At 39.5% G+C, this 16,430-nt stretch overlaps 1 protein-coding gene across 8 annotated transcripts in view; it reads left to right on the top strand.

Annotated features, from left to right (window-relative positions):
• Positions 1-16,430, top strand: part of STXBP5L (syntaxin binding protein 5 like) — a 309,553-nt gene that overhangs the window by 271,006 nt on the left and 22,117 nt on the right. For all 8 annotated transcript variants that reach the window (XM_034788439.1, XM_034788419.1, XM_034788402.1 and 5 more), the window contains one exon: positions 6,335-6,505. In XM_034788439.1, coding sequence (XP_034644330.1) covers positions 6,335-6,505 — 171 coding nt within the window. The remainder of the gene's footprint in view (positions 1-6,334; positions 6,506-16,430) is intronic.

The raw sequence follows: 16,430 nt of genomic DNA, 5'->3' as shown, positions 1-16,430 counted from the left end.
AGTGAAATTCTCCTTTTTGCAGATCAAGGGCCAAACCCTATTCCTAGGCACCTCTCTTTCCCCATTCATTGTATAGGAACCATGGGTGCCTAACTCTGGCTTTGTGGATCCCATTGTTGTTCCCGTGATTTTCAACATGCCTAAAAGTTAGGCATTGCAAAGTTCAGCACCAAAATGCCTAAGTCTTTTTATGGTTCTGGGCCCAACTGCCAACAAAAAATTAAACTGTGGAAAAACAAGCAGTTTTTATCTGGGACATACTATATTGTACTGTGATGCCACATCATATAGCACCTATACTGTAGGACAGCTACCTGAAGGACATAGTGAAATTGTACATTATGACCTATACGTTTTTTTGAACCCACAGAGGAGAAATTAGTGACATCCAATTTGTTTCCTTCTTCACAGGCAATCCCTTTTGAGATGATTCTGTGGCACATTAATTCCTACCATTAACATTTTATTTCCAATAGACCTCATTTACTTTTAGATCATTCGTTACTGAAATCGGGGCAGTTAAATCTGCATAAAACTAGAGGAATAGTGTTGAATCTGGCCACCTATCTGCATTACTCTTTGAGATCATATTATGTCAAGTTAATTTTCAAACTGTACTATAGAAAACTCCCTTTCAACTGTAATATTGCTTTCCCTTTTAGCATATAATTCATACTCTTTCATATAATGCAGTGAGATATCTCCCTTCAAACTGTAATTTAAATTTCCTTCTGAAGAATTCTCTAACGTTCACCTTGTACCATAATAACATACAAGGAATTCCTTTTCAAATACAATTATGTACTTTTCTCTTCCATCTGAACATGCTAGGTTATGTCTTGCTGATTCCCCACAGTCTTTCAGTAACAATGTAGCAATAATGCCATATATCTGAAGCTGCATCAGCATATGCGTGGGGACATTGAAATCAAGTTTAACTTAAAATTGTATTTGATTAGCAGACTAGAACAGTGTAAAATATAGAGGTATGGAATTTTTTTAACCATCACTCAATTCCCCATCACACTCTAATGTGGCTCTTCTAAATTTCATCAAATTCAATTCTTGAAGAAATTTCTGTGAGCAGTAATGGGTCAGATTTCAAAATTATAATCACTGGACTTCCTAAAATCTGATTTATGCTGTGAGAAAGAACCAGCCTTGTTTATACCGGATGGGATTTTCAGAGACCTATTGGAGCTAGGCTCACAACTTCCATGGATTTTTAGTGGAATGTGGGCACTTAACTCCTTTAGGCCCCGAATACAAATTGAGTCTAAGAAGCATATTATGAGAGAGGGGATAGTCTATTAAAGTTTGACGTATTAAGTAAAATCACAAGCCTAGAGAAATGTTATCCATTCTATAGAAAACACAGGAAAAGGGTCTTTGAAATACTGTTGATGCTTCTGTAGAGTTTGACTCATTTTACTCTGATACATTCCTCACACTTTCCTAAGATCCCCTTGGAGATAATGAGCTATCATGCCAAAACTCCTTTATGCAAACTAAAGTTTGAAGACAGAAAGCTGTGCGTTATGGTGCAGCTGTGTTAGGAGCTCAGGACATAGTGCAACCTTCTAAGATCTGTGGATTCTGGGGGCTGAATGCTCTGGTTTTTTTGTGGCAGAGAACTTCATACCCCCTGTTTTCCCCACCTCCAACTTCAGCAGAATCATTTGAAGAAAACTTGGGGCTTACCACATTTTAGTCAACTTTCAGCTAAGCAGGTCAAATTATATTCCATAGTGTAGAACATCCTATTAACTAATTAGATAATTATAGGTGGAGCTGGTAGCACTGCCAGCTATAAAGGTTGTCCAACACTTCCCATTATAAGACGCAAATTTCAATTGCTTTTAACTTTGCTAAACTTTAACTGTTTGGGCTGAAATTTTCCATTCTGGGTGTGTGCCTCAGTCCAGCTGTTTCCAAGAATGAAGCTAGAGAAAAATATATTGTCTTGCCCATGTTCAAAAATTCTTGAGACCTTTTCTTTGGGAAACTCTAGAGCCCCCATGCTTTGAAGTAGAAATTTGGCAGGGATGTGGCCTTTGTGTCAGGAATGTGCCTTTTGCCAGCCCTGTGAAAATCTGCCCGAATTTGGCCAAGTTATATTTTTTTGAAAAATTGCAGTTTGCACATACTCAGACTTGCAAGAGCTTAACAGCTAAATTCATAAAAGATTCTTTCCTCACTGAGCGTGCTCCATCCTGTCACAGCTCCTGTGTGTGACTGGACTGCTCATGCACCATCCTCACAAAACAGGGCTGCTGGGTTGAGGCTGGACTTTCCTTGTAATGGCTGCTCTGGGATGGGATGGGGATGGGCACTGGAACTAAGAGAAAGGAAACTGTCTCTCCTGTGTTATCAGTGACCATCTGGCTGACTCCCAGATAGTGAGGAGGAGGAAGCCGTCTGATTTGAATGCAAGACCGAGGGGAAGGAAAGGAATAGATTGGGATAAGGACCCTGATAAGACTTGGACTGGAAGTTGGGGGAGAGTAATTGTGACTGGAAGTTGGAGGGGGGAAACTGAGCTTGGCTGGGCAAGGAGACTGGGATAGAGAACTGGCTGTGATTAATTGGACCAGAAGGCTGAGACTGGGAGCTGTAGAGAGGGAAAGACTGGGAGTAGGAACCAGTGAGGAAATGGGGGCACAACTGGGAGCTAGTTTGCTGGGGGGACACTGAGATTGGCCAACGAGTTAGGGGAGAGCCTGGGACTGGCTGAACAAGGAAACTGGGACTAGGAAGCAGTGCAGGGTGGAGTACAGGGACAAATGGGAGGAGAGACAAATCTGACAAGTGGTGTGCAGGGGCAGAACTAGGACTGACTGGGCCAAGATACTGAGACGAGGAGTCCAGGGGTGGAGGCGGGTGACTGAGGTTGGATGAGGAGCACTAGGAGGGAGATTGGGACTGGGAACTAGTGCCTGGGAAGAGGGGAGATACAGAGTGGGCCAGCAGCTGGGAGCAGGATACTGAGCCTGGCTGAGCAAGGAGACTGGGACTGGGATGAGAAGCCTCAGGAGTGGAGAGTGGGACTGGGATAAGGAGCCAGATGAGAGGAAGAGACAGGACTCAGACAGGGACAGGCTGGAGGGGACAGGGTAGAAGTGGTCAAGTTTGGGGAAAATGGACTGAAGAGAAAATGCTTTTTTGGTGAATTTACTATTTGCTGACAAAATTTTGCCCAACTCCACTCACTTCTGCAGCTGAAGTCAGGGGGAGCCATGCTTGAATATATAAAGTTCTATATAATTCTACTCTGAAAAACCAAGTACACCCAAAATTATTGAATACTTTTGACCTTAATCTCTCTCTGCCTCACCATCTGTAAAATGGGGATAATACTACCTCCTTGTCTCACAGGGGTATTGTGACAATAAATGAATTAATATTTGTGATGCACGCAGATTCTATAATGTTGAGCATACAGAAAAGCCTATGAGGATATTAATAATTCTGTCTTCAGATGAGGGTTTGAATAGTATGCAGTAAATAAGACCTGGGGCCACACACTGAACAATGAGGAGAAAACAAAATATTGAATAGTTTGTTTACTAAATGAACATGGTACAGCCTGTGCACTGAGTGAGGCAGGAGTCCTTTGGGGAAAATTGTTTGTGACAATTAATATATGTTAATTAAAAGCTGTATGTTAGGGGGCTGAATTGAGGTGGCACAGACAATCTTAATTCTGGCATTTCCTAACTTTTGAGTGCTTGACTCTGCAACCTTTATAGTGTTTTTTTAAATTAGTATGTTTGTGTAATATTGAAATAAACTTATCTTGGTATTTTAAAATTTATCATTTTCTTAGATATTGTGAAACTTTGGTACTGAGAGAAGTAATGGAATGTGAGGTTTTTATACAAAATTTTGAGATAAGAACAGCCATTCTGGGTCAGATCAAGGGTCCATCTATCCCAGTATCCTTTCTTCTGACAGTGGCCAATGCCAGGTGCTTCAGAGGGAATGAACAGAACAGGTAATCATCAACTGATCCATCCCCTGCAGCTGTCAGGTTTCCCTTCCCACTCTGAACTCTGGGGTACAGATGTGGGGACCCACATGAAAGACCCCCTAAGCTTATTTCTACCAGCTTAGGTTAAAAACTTCCCCCAGGCATAAATCCTTTCTTTGTCCTTGGATGGTATTGCTGCCACCGCCAAGTGATTTAGACAAAAATTCAGGAAAGGGGTCACTTGGAGTCCCTAGTTCCCCAAAATATTCCCCCAAGCCCCTTAACCCCCTTTCCTGGGGAGGCTTGAGAATAATGTGAGTACCGACCAGACTCTTTGTCTCTAGGACACTGAAAATCAATCAGGTTCTTAAAGAAAGAACTTTATTTAAAGAAAAAGTAAAAGAATCACACCTGCAAAAATCAGGATGGAAGGTAATTTTACAGGGTAATAAAAAGATTTAAAACACAGAGGATTCCCCTCTAGACTCAGCTTCAAAGTTACAAAAAACAGGAATAAAACTCCCTCTTAGCATAGGGAAAATTCACAAGCTAAAACAAAAGATAATCTAACGCATTTCCTTGCCCTTACTTACAATTTTTGTAACCTTAGATGGTTCATTTCAGGTATGTTTTCAGGAGATGTTTTTTCCTGCCTGGTCTCTCTCTCTCTGTCCAGAGAGGGAACAACAAAGAGAGCACCAACAACTCCCCCCCTCTCCAGATTTGAAAGTATCTTCTTTCCTTATTGGTCCTTTTCGTCAGGTGCCAACCAGGTTATTTGAGCTTCTTAACCCCTTACAGGTAAAGATTCAGTACAGCTGCTCAGGAGGGATTTTATGCTCCCCTTAGATGTATGTTTATGACAACAGCCCATTCCTAGCATCTGGCAAATACAGGCTAGGGATACTTCAGAGCATGGTTTTGCATGATCTGATTATAAAGATATAAATAATCTAAGATCTAAATAAAGGCAGATGGTCCAGTTCTGTTACATATATGGGAGACAAGGTGGGTGAGGTAATATCTTTTATTGAACCAATTTCTGTTGGTGAAAGAAACAAGCTTCCCAGTTTATACAGAGTTCTTCTTCAGGTCTGGGAAAGCTACTTATATGGGCATGATACATATTGGTATTGTTGTGAATGACAAATATCATGCATATTTGCATAGTTCTACATTTTTGTTGTGTTTATTGTTTACATAAGTTACAGTGCAAATTGCAAACAATATATCTGAATGATCTGCAGACCAAGAATCATTCACCACCAAAAAACAAAAAAAAAATCAAGACTGGTTTTAAATAACATGTCAATTTAAAAATGTTGTGATTTGCTTATTCACAAATAGGGAACAAAGGTGGGATTTCACAAATCAGTTATTCGTTGTGAATTATTCATTCAGCTCTAGTGCTCCACTGTAAGATTCAGCTACAGGAATTGCCAGTTCTATTTTTATTTTAAAATGGTCAGCATTCTTTTGCACTTAAGTACCTCCATCACAATACTTTCAAGATTGTGTATTTGAATTCAGATCCTTACATTGCAGGAGAAAAATTGCATTCAGCAATTGATCTCCTATTCTTATTAGATAGACTTTCATGTGTAAGTTAGGGAAAGAGTATGTTACCTTAAAATGATATATGCTGTAGTCCACCAATAAAATGAATACATGTAATATAAATAGAATGGAGTATAAAGAGAATATAATACAACACTCAGAGATACTATGGCCTGTTTTTTAATGTCCCCAAAGAATGACATTTAGGCATATGCTACATTGCATCTGCATATCTGGCAGTTAGATGTCTATCTGCAATAATTTGCTCTTACAGTAAACTCCACCCATAATTAGTTACACTTACATTTTTATGGGAGGAAAAAAGGAAGGATGGTTTTCAAAATCATGCTGTATATGCTTATAAGATGCAATACAAAAGCTGACCTTAAGCATTACCGCCCATAACTTAAGTGTCTATATATGTAGGTCAAGAGAAGACGTAGGAACCCAGGGTCTCCAATATGTATAACTAGCATGTACAGTAACATCCCATCTAGAAACAGTGGGTCAGATTTTCCTCTTGCCTATCAGTGAAGTCAGTGGAGTTACACCATTGTGAACTGATGTGAGGGAAGACTCAGCCCAGAAGGCTTCAGTTGTACACACCTCTTTATATTTATAAAACATTTACACTGCTAAGGAAATGGTAAGTCGTTCCCACAAATCTATACTGTACTTACAGAACAAATATGCAGTTCTGTGGGGAGTTTCATCTTAAATTGTTCTCAAGTATCACCATTTACCTCCCTTGCATTCTGAATATTGGAAGCTGCCTCTTTACCTTGGACCTTGTCGTTCTTTTTGCAGATCATGTAAACGGGCACTGTACAAGCCCAACCTCCCAAACTTGCAGCTCTGGAAAACGGCTCTCTAGCGCAGATGTTACAAAATCAAATCGCCGAGGGCCTGGGAGGCCCCCATTTAGAAAAGCACAGTCTGCGGCTTGCATGGAGATTTCCCTTCCAGTCACAACAGAAGGTGAGTGCCAATGAGCGTTTTCATTAGGTATGTGTTAGTTTCACTTTTCCACAAGATGTGAAAGCAAACTGGTTACACGCTATTTAGCATGATCCCTGTCCTAGTCACTTCTCTAAACTGCTGTCTTCATTTAATTGTTTAGAATTAGAATGATCCCTGTGTTTTAGTGTTGTTACTAACCAGCCAGCCTGCTGCTGACTTTTGTGCTACCTAGAGATGCGGTATACCAAACTTCCTGAAACTCTCACAGTCCTTCCACCTTCTTTTTGAGCCTGGAAGCTTTGCTCCAGAAAAATGATTGTTCATCAGAATTTATGTACAGTAATTCTGACAGCCAGTGACCTCAAAAGCTTAAAATACACCTCTACCCCGATATAACGCTGTCTTCGGGAGCCCAAAAATCTTACCACGTTATAGGTGAAACTGCATTATATCGAACTTGCTTTGATCTGCCGGAGTGCGCAGCCCTGCCCCCCCGGAGCACTGCTTTACCGCGTTCTGTCCGAATTTGTGTTATATCGGGTCGCGTTATTTTGGGGTAGAGGTATATTCTGATCCCTGTTTATTCACGAGTAATAGTCTGAAAAATGAGAACTATATTTATAAGACTGAGAGTTTAACCTTTGCTCACTCATTGTATTATTCTTTGGTATTAAATATAATTAAGGGTTGTAAATTCTGCAATTCCCTGGCCATGGGATTTACCCCTTGCTGGAGAATTGTGGTTCAGAATCAAAACTTCATTTAAAATAATTTGTTTTGAGCACTTATGTTTGTGAATACAGCCTCCAAATTTTGAACTAAGTATAAGCCATGCAGTGTTGTCTACCTGAGTGTTCAGACACATTCAAACCACAGTTCTGAGGAGTGTAAACTGTCCCATTCATGTCAGTGGGTTAAGTGCGAAACTTCAAATATGCCCATTTAAATGTCAGCATTGCTAACTATTTCGGTGCCCATCATTTTAACAGAAGCATCCAGCTAATGTGTTTTTCCCATAACCTCAAAACACCTCCTGTGCCTTGTGAGATGCTGTCACTCCCAATTATCCCTCACCCACCAAGCCTGCAACTTCCCCCACACCCTCCACAGCTTGTACAATGCAACAATGTGTTGTCCGTACAAAATGCTTTGGCAGTCAGCAACTGAAAAACATGTAATAGCAAAATAAACAGTACAGGGGCTCTTCTACTTTAGTCTTATTCATTTTAATATTTCACATATTACAAATTCAATTTTTAACTTAAGTGAGGCTGCCGCACAATTTCCAATCTGCTTAAGTAACGACACTTCCCAGGGCTACCCTCTGGGCCATAGCACTCCCTGGTCTCTGCAGTGCTGCAGTCCCACCAGCAACATGCCCCTTCTGCCTCCAGCATCACCTCCAGTATGCCCGCCACACCATGGCTTGCAAGGAGATCATTGGAAGATGGCCTTTTGCCTGTGTTCAGCAATGCCTGCACCAGGATAATTCTCCCAGAGTCAGAATGAGAGCTCTTAGAGCCCCTTTACCCAGCCCCAGTCCTTTCACGCGTTGTAGGGGGGACAGTGCGAGAGTGATGATCTCACCCATAGAGCCTGTTGATGCACCTTTTAAATACAAACTGTAGAAAATACCTTTGTTCCCATATGTAAAAAGATCCCTCTACATACAGGAAATGGATAGAACATCAGAGCCCCCTTCATTAATATTTCTGATAGCTAGATCTTCAGAGTTTATTAATTAGGATGTGATCAAATAGAGGAATCACTGCTGATCCTTTTCTCCATGACTGTTTGAGATCACACCACAGCAAGACAGAAGAGATCACTGTAGGATCTACTGAAGCTGACAGTATGGAAATGAACTCATGAATCATGTCATTATCCCATTAAATTATCCCATGAACCATTATCCCAAGATGGTGACCTGCTAGGGATTAGAGTGCAAGTCCCAAACTCATGGGCTGGCGGGAGGCAAGTTGGTGGACGTAGCACACTGTGCAGAGAAAGCACGCTGCATTCTTCTCGAGGAACTCCATCCAGCTGATTTAAGGGGCAACACTGATCACTTCCCAAGGAACTACATTTAGAGAAAAATGTAATGTGATGTAGAGTCACTGAAGGGGGAACCCAGAAATCCTGATCTCTAAAAAACCCCATGAAATCACACTACAGTCTCTCCACAGCACATAGAAAAAGTGTGATCTTCCAGTTCCCTGTCAAAGGAAATAACTCGTTCAAAGAATATACCTTTTATAAGCTCAAATGTAAATACAGACTAATAGATAGATCAGGAGTGAGTACAGTACCAAGATAGCCTTAGAGAGCTCTAATGAAGTCATTGTAAATGGCTTATGAATAACAGCAGACTTCACTCATGAATTAACCTGGGTGTTCTCGTCAGGTTAGTTATGGCTAATAATAATTAATATTATAATAATATAATATATATTATAATAATTAATTAATATGGAGTTCATAGGTAGCACTTTTTATCTGTAGATCTCAAAGCATTTTGCAGAGATGGTAAAAGTTTTAAAACTTTCCACAGGTAATGATTTAGCTTTCTCTTGTCACTGAAAGGGTAGTCTAGCTTTCCTGAATGTCAGCAAAAGAATACTTAAAGGTATCAGTGATGTCAGTGAAATGGTACGGCACCTCTCACTAATGTCACTGAATTGACTTTAACAGCCTATTTTCTGTCACAGTTAACAGCAGAATAGTTGGTCAGGGTATAGTCTATTAATATGTAATATGATGTGTGTTTATATATATATATATATATATATATATACACACACACACACACATGCGTACAAGCTAGAGTATATATACACTAAAAAAGAACAGCCTTCTTGTACTTTACATTCTCATATTAATAATGGGATGTAATTTTTTTTATAAGAATCCTTATTTTGAAATAAATCTAGGATGTTATTTCCATTTAACTAGGTTAAACATTTAACAGATTGCTACTGTGTTAGCTCTTTTGAGTTTCAGTTTAGTAATTGATCTGCATCAAATGACTGGTATGTAAGAATTCTTCCACAGACATTGTTTTGGCATATTTTTATTCATCTCAGTAGTGTTTTGTATTAAATACTACTGCCAAAAGTGATGTGAGCCCTGTGAGGGTCATAGCTTAAAAAAAAAAAGACTTTGCAAAGAAAATGCTGAGAATACATTTTCTGTCCAGATGAGCTCATTACATTTCAGACATTGATCAAAATAGAGGCTCCCTTTGGCCATGCTATTAAAAAGCTTTGCTAAGATTTTCACAACTGGATGTCAATCTTTCATCCACTATTTAGGAATTTATGCCACAATAAACAGCACATGTAATTTGGAGGAATTGACTGCCTGTGCTCTGAAGAGGTGAGCACACACGAATAAAATATAGATTTTGTTCACTTGATACTTCACAAAAAGAGAAATGGGATAGATTCACAGAGGAACCTAGGCGCTGCGACACTGAGCATTACCATGCCAAACTTTCAGGTGCCTAGAAAATCACTGAGATTTACAAAGCCTGGGTTAGGCACTCAGGCTCCCCATACAATGAGTAGGGAGAGATGGGCACATTAGAATGGGATTCACAAAAGCCAGCATGATAGGCAACTTTCTCCCTAAGATAGCCCATAGGATGTGCTAAGCTGAGGGATGTGTGCTAAGCCCTGCCCCTCTTGGAGAACTAACTCCAGGCTGTTGCTTGTAGGGACCCTATCCACTAGGTAAAGTCTGAGCATACCTACCAGATCAGGCCCTGTAGATGAGTTATCCTGAGGAGCGCCTGTCTTCACCCAGCGTGTGAATCACACTGGAGCTTAGGCAGCCAACCTCCAAGTATGAGGGCTACAGTCCACATGCTCAGAGGCAGAAACTTAGGGAACTTCTACTTCAAAAATGTAGGCACCAAGCGAGTTTAGGTACCAGGGCTCGGCGGTAGCTGAATGGGGATTTTGTGAATCTCACCGCGACCTGATTCTGGGATTTAGGTGCCTAAAGTGACATTTAGGCACCTACATCCTTTTGTGAATCTAGCCTGTGGTATTTCCAAATCAGAATGGAGACATTTGGTAGTATTTTATTTATTCCAGTATCATTAGCTTTAGTAGAACATCAGTGGGTCCTTACAGATGACTATCTAAATAACTTAAGCAATTTTCAGAAGTAACAAATATACTACCATGGTAAAGTTGGGTGATTCTTACTTATATGTAATTTGGTGCTTTAAGGAAACCCCTACTGCACTAATAGTATCTGTTGTTTTAATTTCTCCTTCCAGTTCCTGCTGTTTCTCCCATATGATCATTGATTTGATGAAAAAGATAATCAAGTTCTGTGACTAACCACACGAAATATGTTAAAACAATAAATCAACCAGTTCTTCCCACATTACATTACAATAATAACCATGATCTGACCTTTTAACACAATGAAAAAATAGTCTGTATATTTCCAGCAGTTTCTTTCATGTTTTTCATGTGAACGTATGTAGGAGTGTATTTTTTCCCCCAGCTAGCACTTTGAAAATATCTTGCTAACACTTGCCTCTTTATTTAAGAAGAACTGGCGTGGGGTAAGGGATTCCTTATCTAGAAAAACATTTTTCATGAACCTCCCTGTTAAGTAGACTGGCATGTGAGAGAGGGAAGAAAGTTGTTCTTTCTTATTCCTCTAGCTGTTTCAAACTCTTCAGTTTCATAAAGAATTGTAGGCTTTTACAGATTCTTTAAAAAAACACAACTCAAAATTAAAATATCTTGTAGTGACATAGCAATGGTGACTATGACTTGATCTTTATAATTATTGCATTAAAATCTCTCTCCCTTGCCTTCTTGTCTAACTAAAAAGAGCTGGTTTGAAAACTTTAAAATAAAACTCTTTTCAGACATAAGTAGAGTTTTTTTAAAGCCTCTTTTGGCTCAGAATAGAGTCAAAAGCGGATGCCTTTTCAAATATTGCTTATGGTTAGTATTTCAGCTTCAGAGCCTGTTTTTCCAAAATAATAATGAATAGATCTGATAGTTTTGTAATGATGATAATCCTTGTCAATATTTGTTACTGGACATCTGATACAGTATTTCTGATACACCCTTCATGACATTAAAATTTCTCAGTTAAAATTTGACAAGTTTTTCCAATGTACCTTTTGACTTATCAGTTTTCAGAAATGTGATATTTTCATAGCTGCAACAATAAACTTGCTAGTTGAACCTTTGATACCTGGTTCTAACAAGACAAGTATGAGGAGAATCTTGCAGGCTGTTAATAGCCTATTATTAATTCTGAATAATCATGCTCTCACACACTTTTGATAACCCTGTTTCCTGCTTGTGTTAATTAAACTATTACTTATTTGCACTGTATCAGAAACTATTGGTATAGCAAAGCCAAATTCCATTGCTGCACTTAATTTTCTAATTCAATCCTTTTAACAGTTACTGAGACTCTTTGAATTTAAAAATCATGTATTTTAAATAAAACCAAACGTCCTTTCTCATGTTATAAATGACACCTAGGATTATTGAAAATTACAGAATTTTTAAAACCTAATGCACATTTCACAACTTATACTGTTGATGTTGTTTCATCATTTATGGGTGTAGACACCTTTTTCATTTCTCTGATTGGACATTGAAACTAGACTAGTGAGTTTCAGGCATTGTCTGGGATGAAAACACTAAAAGAGAACATTTGTTGTTTTTTAAACATTGTTTTTGAAGTTACACAAGCATCAGAAAATGTTGCTATTGATCTAATTTTTATAAAAGCTTATTTTGATAAAATCTAAATTTGTGTCCAAATTTGACCTAGCAGTTTGCCTTTAAATACCAACAGCTATATAAAAATCCAAGGACACAGATTCTCCCTTCCCCTTATGAAAAGCAGCAAGATGGGACACTTTGTAAAGAAATGTTTTCATATTGTTTCATTGTTGCATAAAGCAAAATGTGGTTTGCCGCAAACTTGGTAGATCTTCCGGCAGGCCAGAGCCACCCGCCCAGAGAGTCTCTAGCCCTGCTCCACCGCTGAGTTCCAGCTATCGCCACGCTTTGATTGCAGCAACTCGTGGGAACTCGAGAGTGCTCACAAAAAAAAGTCAGTATAGGTTGGGGTTGTATTCACCTTTTCACATATCTTCTGTGGAGATGATGTGCATTCCCACCTGGCCTACCTTGAGTCCTTCCCCTGCACAGATCCCAGAGGGTACAGAGAATCCTTCACAGAGTCTGAGGGACAGTACTGCAGAGCCATCCCAGTCCATTTGGAACAGGGGAGATCTGAACCTGAATATTGGTCTCTGTGGGGATGAACTGGGTCAAGTGTGTGTGCTGTTTCTGTACATGAGAGACAACATGCACTTTCAGTCTCAACTTTTTTTTACTTTAGATTAAGGAAAACACTGACATTAAAGAACAAAAGTAAGGTTGCCATGGGAGAGCTCTCTGTGTCTCCTCTGTAATAGACTAGAAGCAACTCTAAGAAATACCTTTGGAGATTTGTCAATAACTACTGTCTTTAAACCTTCATGACTTTCTGATCACACAGCCACTTCTTGTTCTCTGAAAGGTTCTGTCTAGAGAGGGCTGTTAGCTAATGGGGTGGAGCTGCCATTGTCTGACTGCAGGGCTGTTAACTCTATCAGCATCAATGTACTGTCAGTAGCATTCTGGGTATCTTCAGAAAATGACATGCCTCCTTGGTTTTGTGTAGCTGTCCTCTGTTCCTCCTAACCTTCGTGTGTTTATGACAAGACCGTGGGGGCAGATGGTATACCTGTTACTTTGGCCGGTTGCCAGCCACTTTGTATTTGAAATCTTACATTTTCTCCCACTTGCAGTGGAATAAGTGGCATTCTTGTTGTAGTATTTCTTCTGCTCTAGTTTTCTGCTGTGTGGTGTTTTTTTACTACTTCAGGATTACTTGTCTTTGGCTGAAAAGGCTTGTTAGATGTTAATACTAAGATTTTTTTCCTTCTACCTCTAACTCTCTCAACAGATTATTGTAATAAGGCATTGTGAGGTGTTTACTTCCCTAACAGTGCTAAATAGAGATTGCTTTAATCTGCCTCTGCTTATGTGCTATTTGTGATAATCCTTTTAATTTTACATCTTAAGGCTTTGACATGGTATACTTGAACTGACACATCAGTGAGAGTTGCCAAAATGAACCATTTATGAATTGTGTAATTAACTCATCTGGAAACCACAAGCAGGGACAATGAATTTTCATTTCTATAGGCCCAATAAAAAGTTTTTAAGGATAAAAACTTATTTTGGCCATCAATCTAGAATTACTCAAGTTTTTGTAAGTTTGAGTTACTTTGTGTTTCTTGTCTGAGTTTATCAGATTTTCTTTTGGAAATAGCTAGTATTTGAATCAGATATGCTCCAAACTCCTTCTGCATCTAGGGTGACCAGATGTCCCGATTTTATACAGACACTCTCGATTTTTGGGTCTTTTTCTTATATAGGCTCCTATTACCCCCCTCCCACCTCTGTTCCGATTTTTCACATTTGCTGTCTGGTCACCCTATCTGCATCTCCTCCTTTCGTTATTTATAGGCACTCCTGATAGCATGACCATTATAAGAAGCTCCTTACATGCCCTGTATTTTACATTTAACAAATATTTTGAAATTCCATGATAATTTCCTGCAGTTGCTTTGGGTCATGGTGTCTGTTATATGGCTTCCAAAAGTTTAGGGCTGTCTCCATCTTGACCAATTTCTGCCCATAAACGTATTTGTGAAACCACTCACAACCGCAGAAAATGCTGGTGTTTCCTTTTCAATTTGAGCTTAATTCTGTTGTGTTTTAGTTAGCATTTTGGAAGCACGCGACATGGGGCAATCTTCTTGAAACAGGAGTCTCCAATTTGTAGGAGTTTGCATCAACTGAGATATTAAGCTCTCTGTTAATGTACAAATATTGTAGTACCAGTCCTTCTGGCAGATTATGAATGGCACGTGATCCAGTAGGCAACCTCTGAGAACACCTACCAGATTGGGCCCCATGGATGAGAACAGCATTCCTCTGCCTGTCTTCCACCGGTCTGTGGATTGCTCTGGGGATTAGGTGAGAGGTGGGCATCTGAACACCTAGAGCAGGGGTAGACAACCTATGGCATGCGTGCCAAAGGCAGCACGCGAGTTGATTTTCAGTGGCACTCACACTGCCCAGGTTCTGGCCACCGGTCCGGGGGGCTCTGTATTTTAATTTAATTTTAAATTAAGCTTCTTAAACATTTTAAAAACCTTATTTACTTTACATAGAACAATAGTTTAGTTATATATTATAGACTTAGACAAAGAGACCTTCTAAAAACCTTAAAATGTATGACTGGCACGCGAAACTTTAAATGAGAGTGAATAAATGAAGACTCGGCACAGCACTGCTGAAAGGTTGCCGACCCCTGACCTAGAGGGAGGCAGCAGTGCATGTGCTCAGAGGCAAAAATGTAGGTGTTGAGTGAGTTTGGGCACCTACAGAGCTAGGCAGCAGCTGAGCGGGAGTTCTGTGGATGCCATTTATTTTGCAATTGTTTCACTTGCTAGCAATTAATTATACAAGGCAGAAATTGTTTTCCAATATCTGAAGTAATTTGTGAAACATACAGTTCGAGGATCCTCAGTGTCTCTACAGCTCTGGTTAGCCTGGCTTGTGGAGCAATATGTAGAACCCTGCAAATCTGCAGATATCTGCTTTATATCTGCAGCTATCTGCATCCACGGATGTGGATATCCGCAGACCATGTATGCGGATCGCGGATTGGATGTGGATAGAAATTTGGTATCTGCACAGTGCTCTAGCAATAAGCACACAGCTGGGGAGAATCTATTTAGAAGTGTTTGCATTTTTTATGATAATGTTATGCAAGTATAGCCATTCCAAATGTTTTTAAAATGCAAAACATTTCAAAGTTACATACCTAAAATAGTTAGTAACAAACAAATATGCAGGTAGGGAACCCAGCAGAGCCAAAATTGAATTTTAAAATGCTCTGGGTTGCATGCTTCAAGAAACAAAATGAGATATTTTGATTCCCCTATAAAGGAACAGGGAACTTTGTTTTCTGAAGCACCCTTTATATTCTCCTTGCCCTGAAGCAGTTTTACGTGGAGAACTTACCACAAATCATTCCTGACATATAAATTGCATCATGCATAAATAGAAAGTGCTTCAGAACAAGGATATTTTAGGACTCTGATAAGCAGTTTCAGTCTCTTATATAAGCTCTAAAGAGTTTGATATCTTTGAATTAAAGATGGGCCCAGATCTCAACAGCCCACACACTGGGAGTTTTTGAAATCCAAATTCAACTCAAATTCATAGTAATTTGAATGTGAAAACACTTCAATTGTGTAAGTAGAGGCAAGTGATTCATACAGTAGAACGTGGGCATCTTTGCAAATTAAATACGTGAGGATTTCATGCAGAGAAAATGTTTAGCTCTGTCTGTCTTCATATCAAGTGGGATTTTTGCTTTCCCAGTTCCTGGTTATTTTTAAAATAGACTGAACCAAAACCCAGGCCTGACCCTACCCACACACAGGTGATATCATGCTAAAGATACAAATGTTCTGCCTTCAGTCTGTATCTTCTGAGAGGGCCTGATTCTCCATCAGGTCACACCAGTTTTATTTCCATAAACTCTAATGATTTCAGTAGAGTTACACAAGCATTCAACTTGTGTAACCTGGTGGCAAATAAGGTGCAGAATCTCTGTACTAACTACTGTACAGTTAGTCTGTGAGGGCCTGGTGACCACCTCACAAGATTTGGCCCTACATTAGTGAATAAAATTGCTCTGATTTAGGAGATACTCCACCAGTAATGTGTTCACATACTTACCAATACAACTGAAAGTCTGAAGTAAGGAAATTGTCTGAGTCTATTCATAGGAGGGCACTCACTATAAATTCCCAGTTAATTTTCCA

Source organism: Trachemys scripta, chromosome 1 (assembly GCF_013100865.1).
Source record: "Trachemys scripta elegans isolate TJP31775 chromosome 1, CAS_Tse_1.0, whole genome shotgun sequence".
NCBI lineage: Eukaryota > Metazoa > Chordata > Testudines > Emydidae > Trachemys > Trachemys scripta.
The sequence above is the reverse complement of the archived record's forward strand: the minus strand, read 5'-3'. Positions and strand labels throughout refer to the sequence as shown.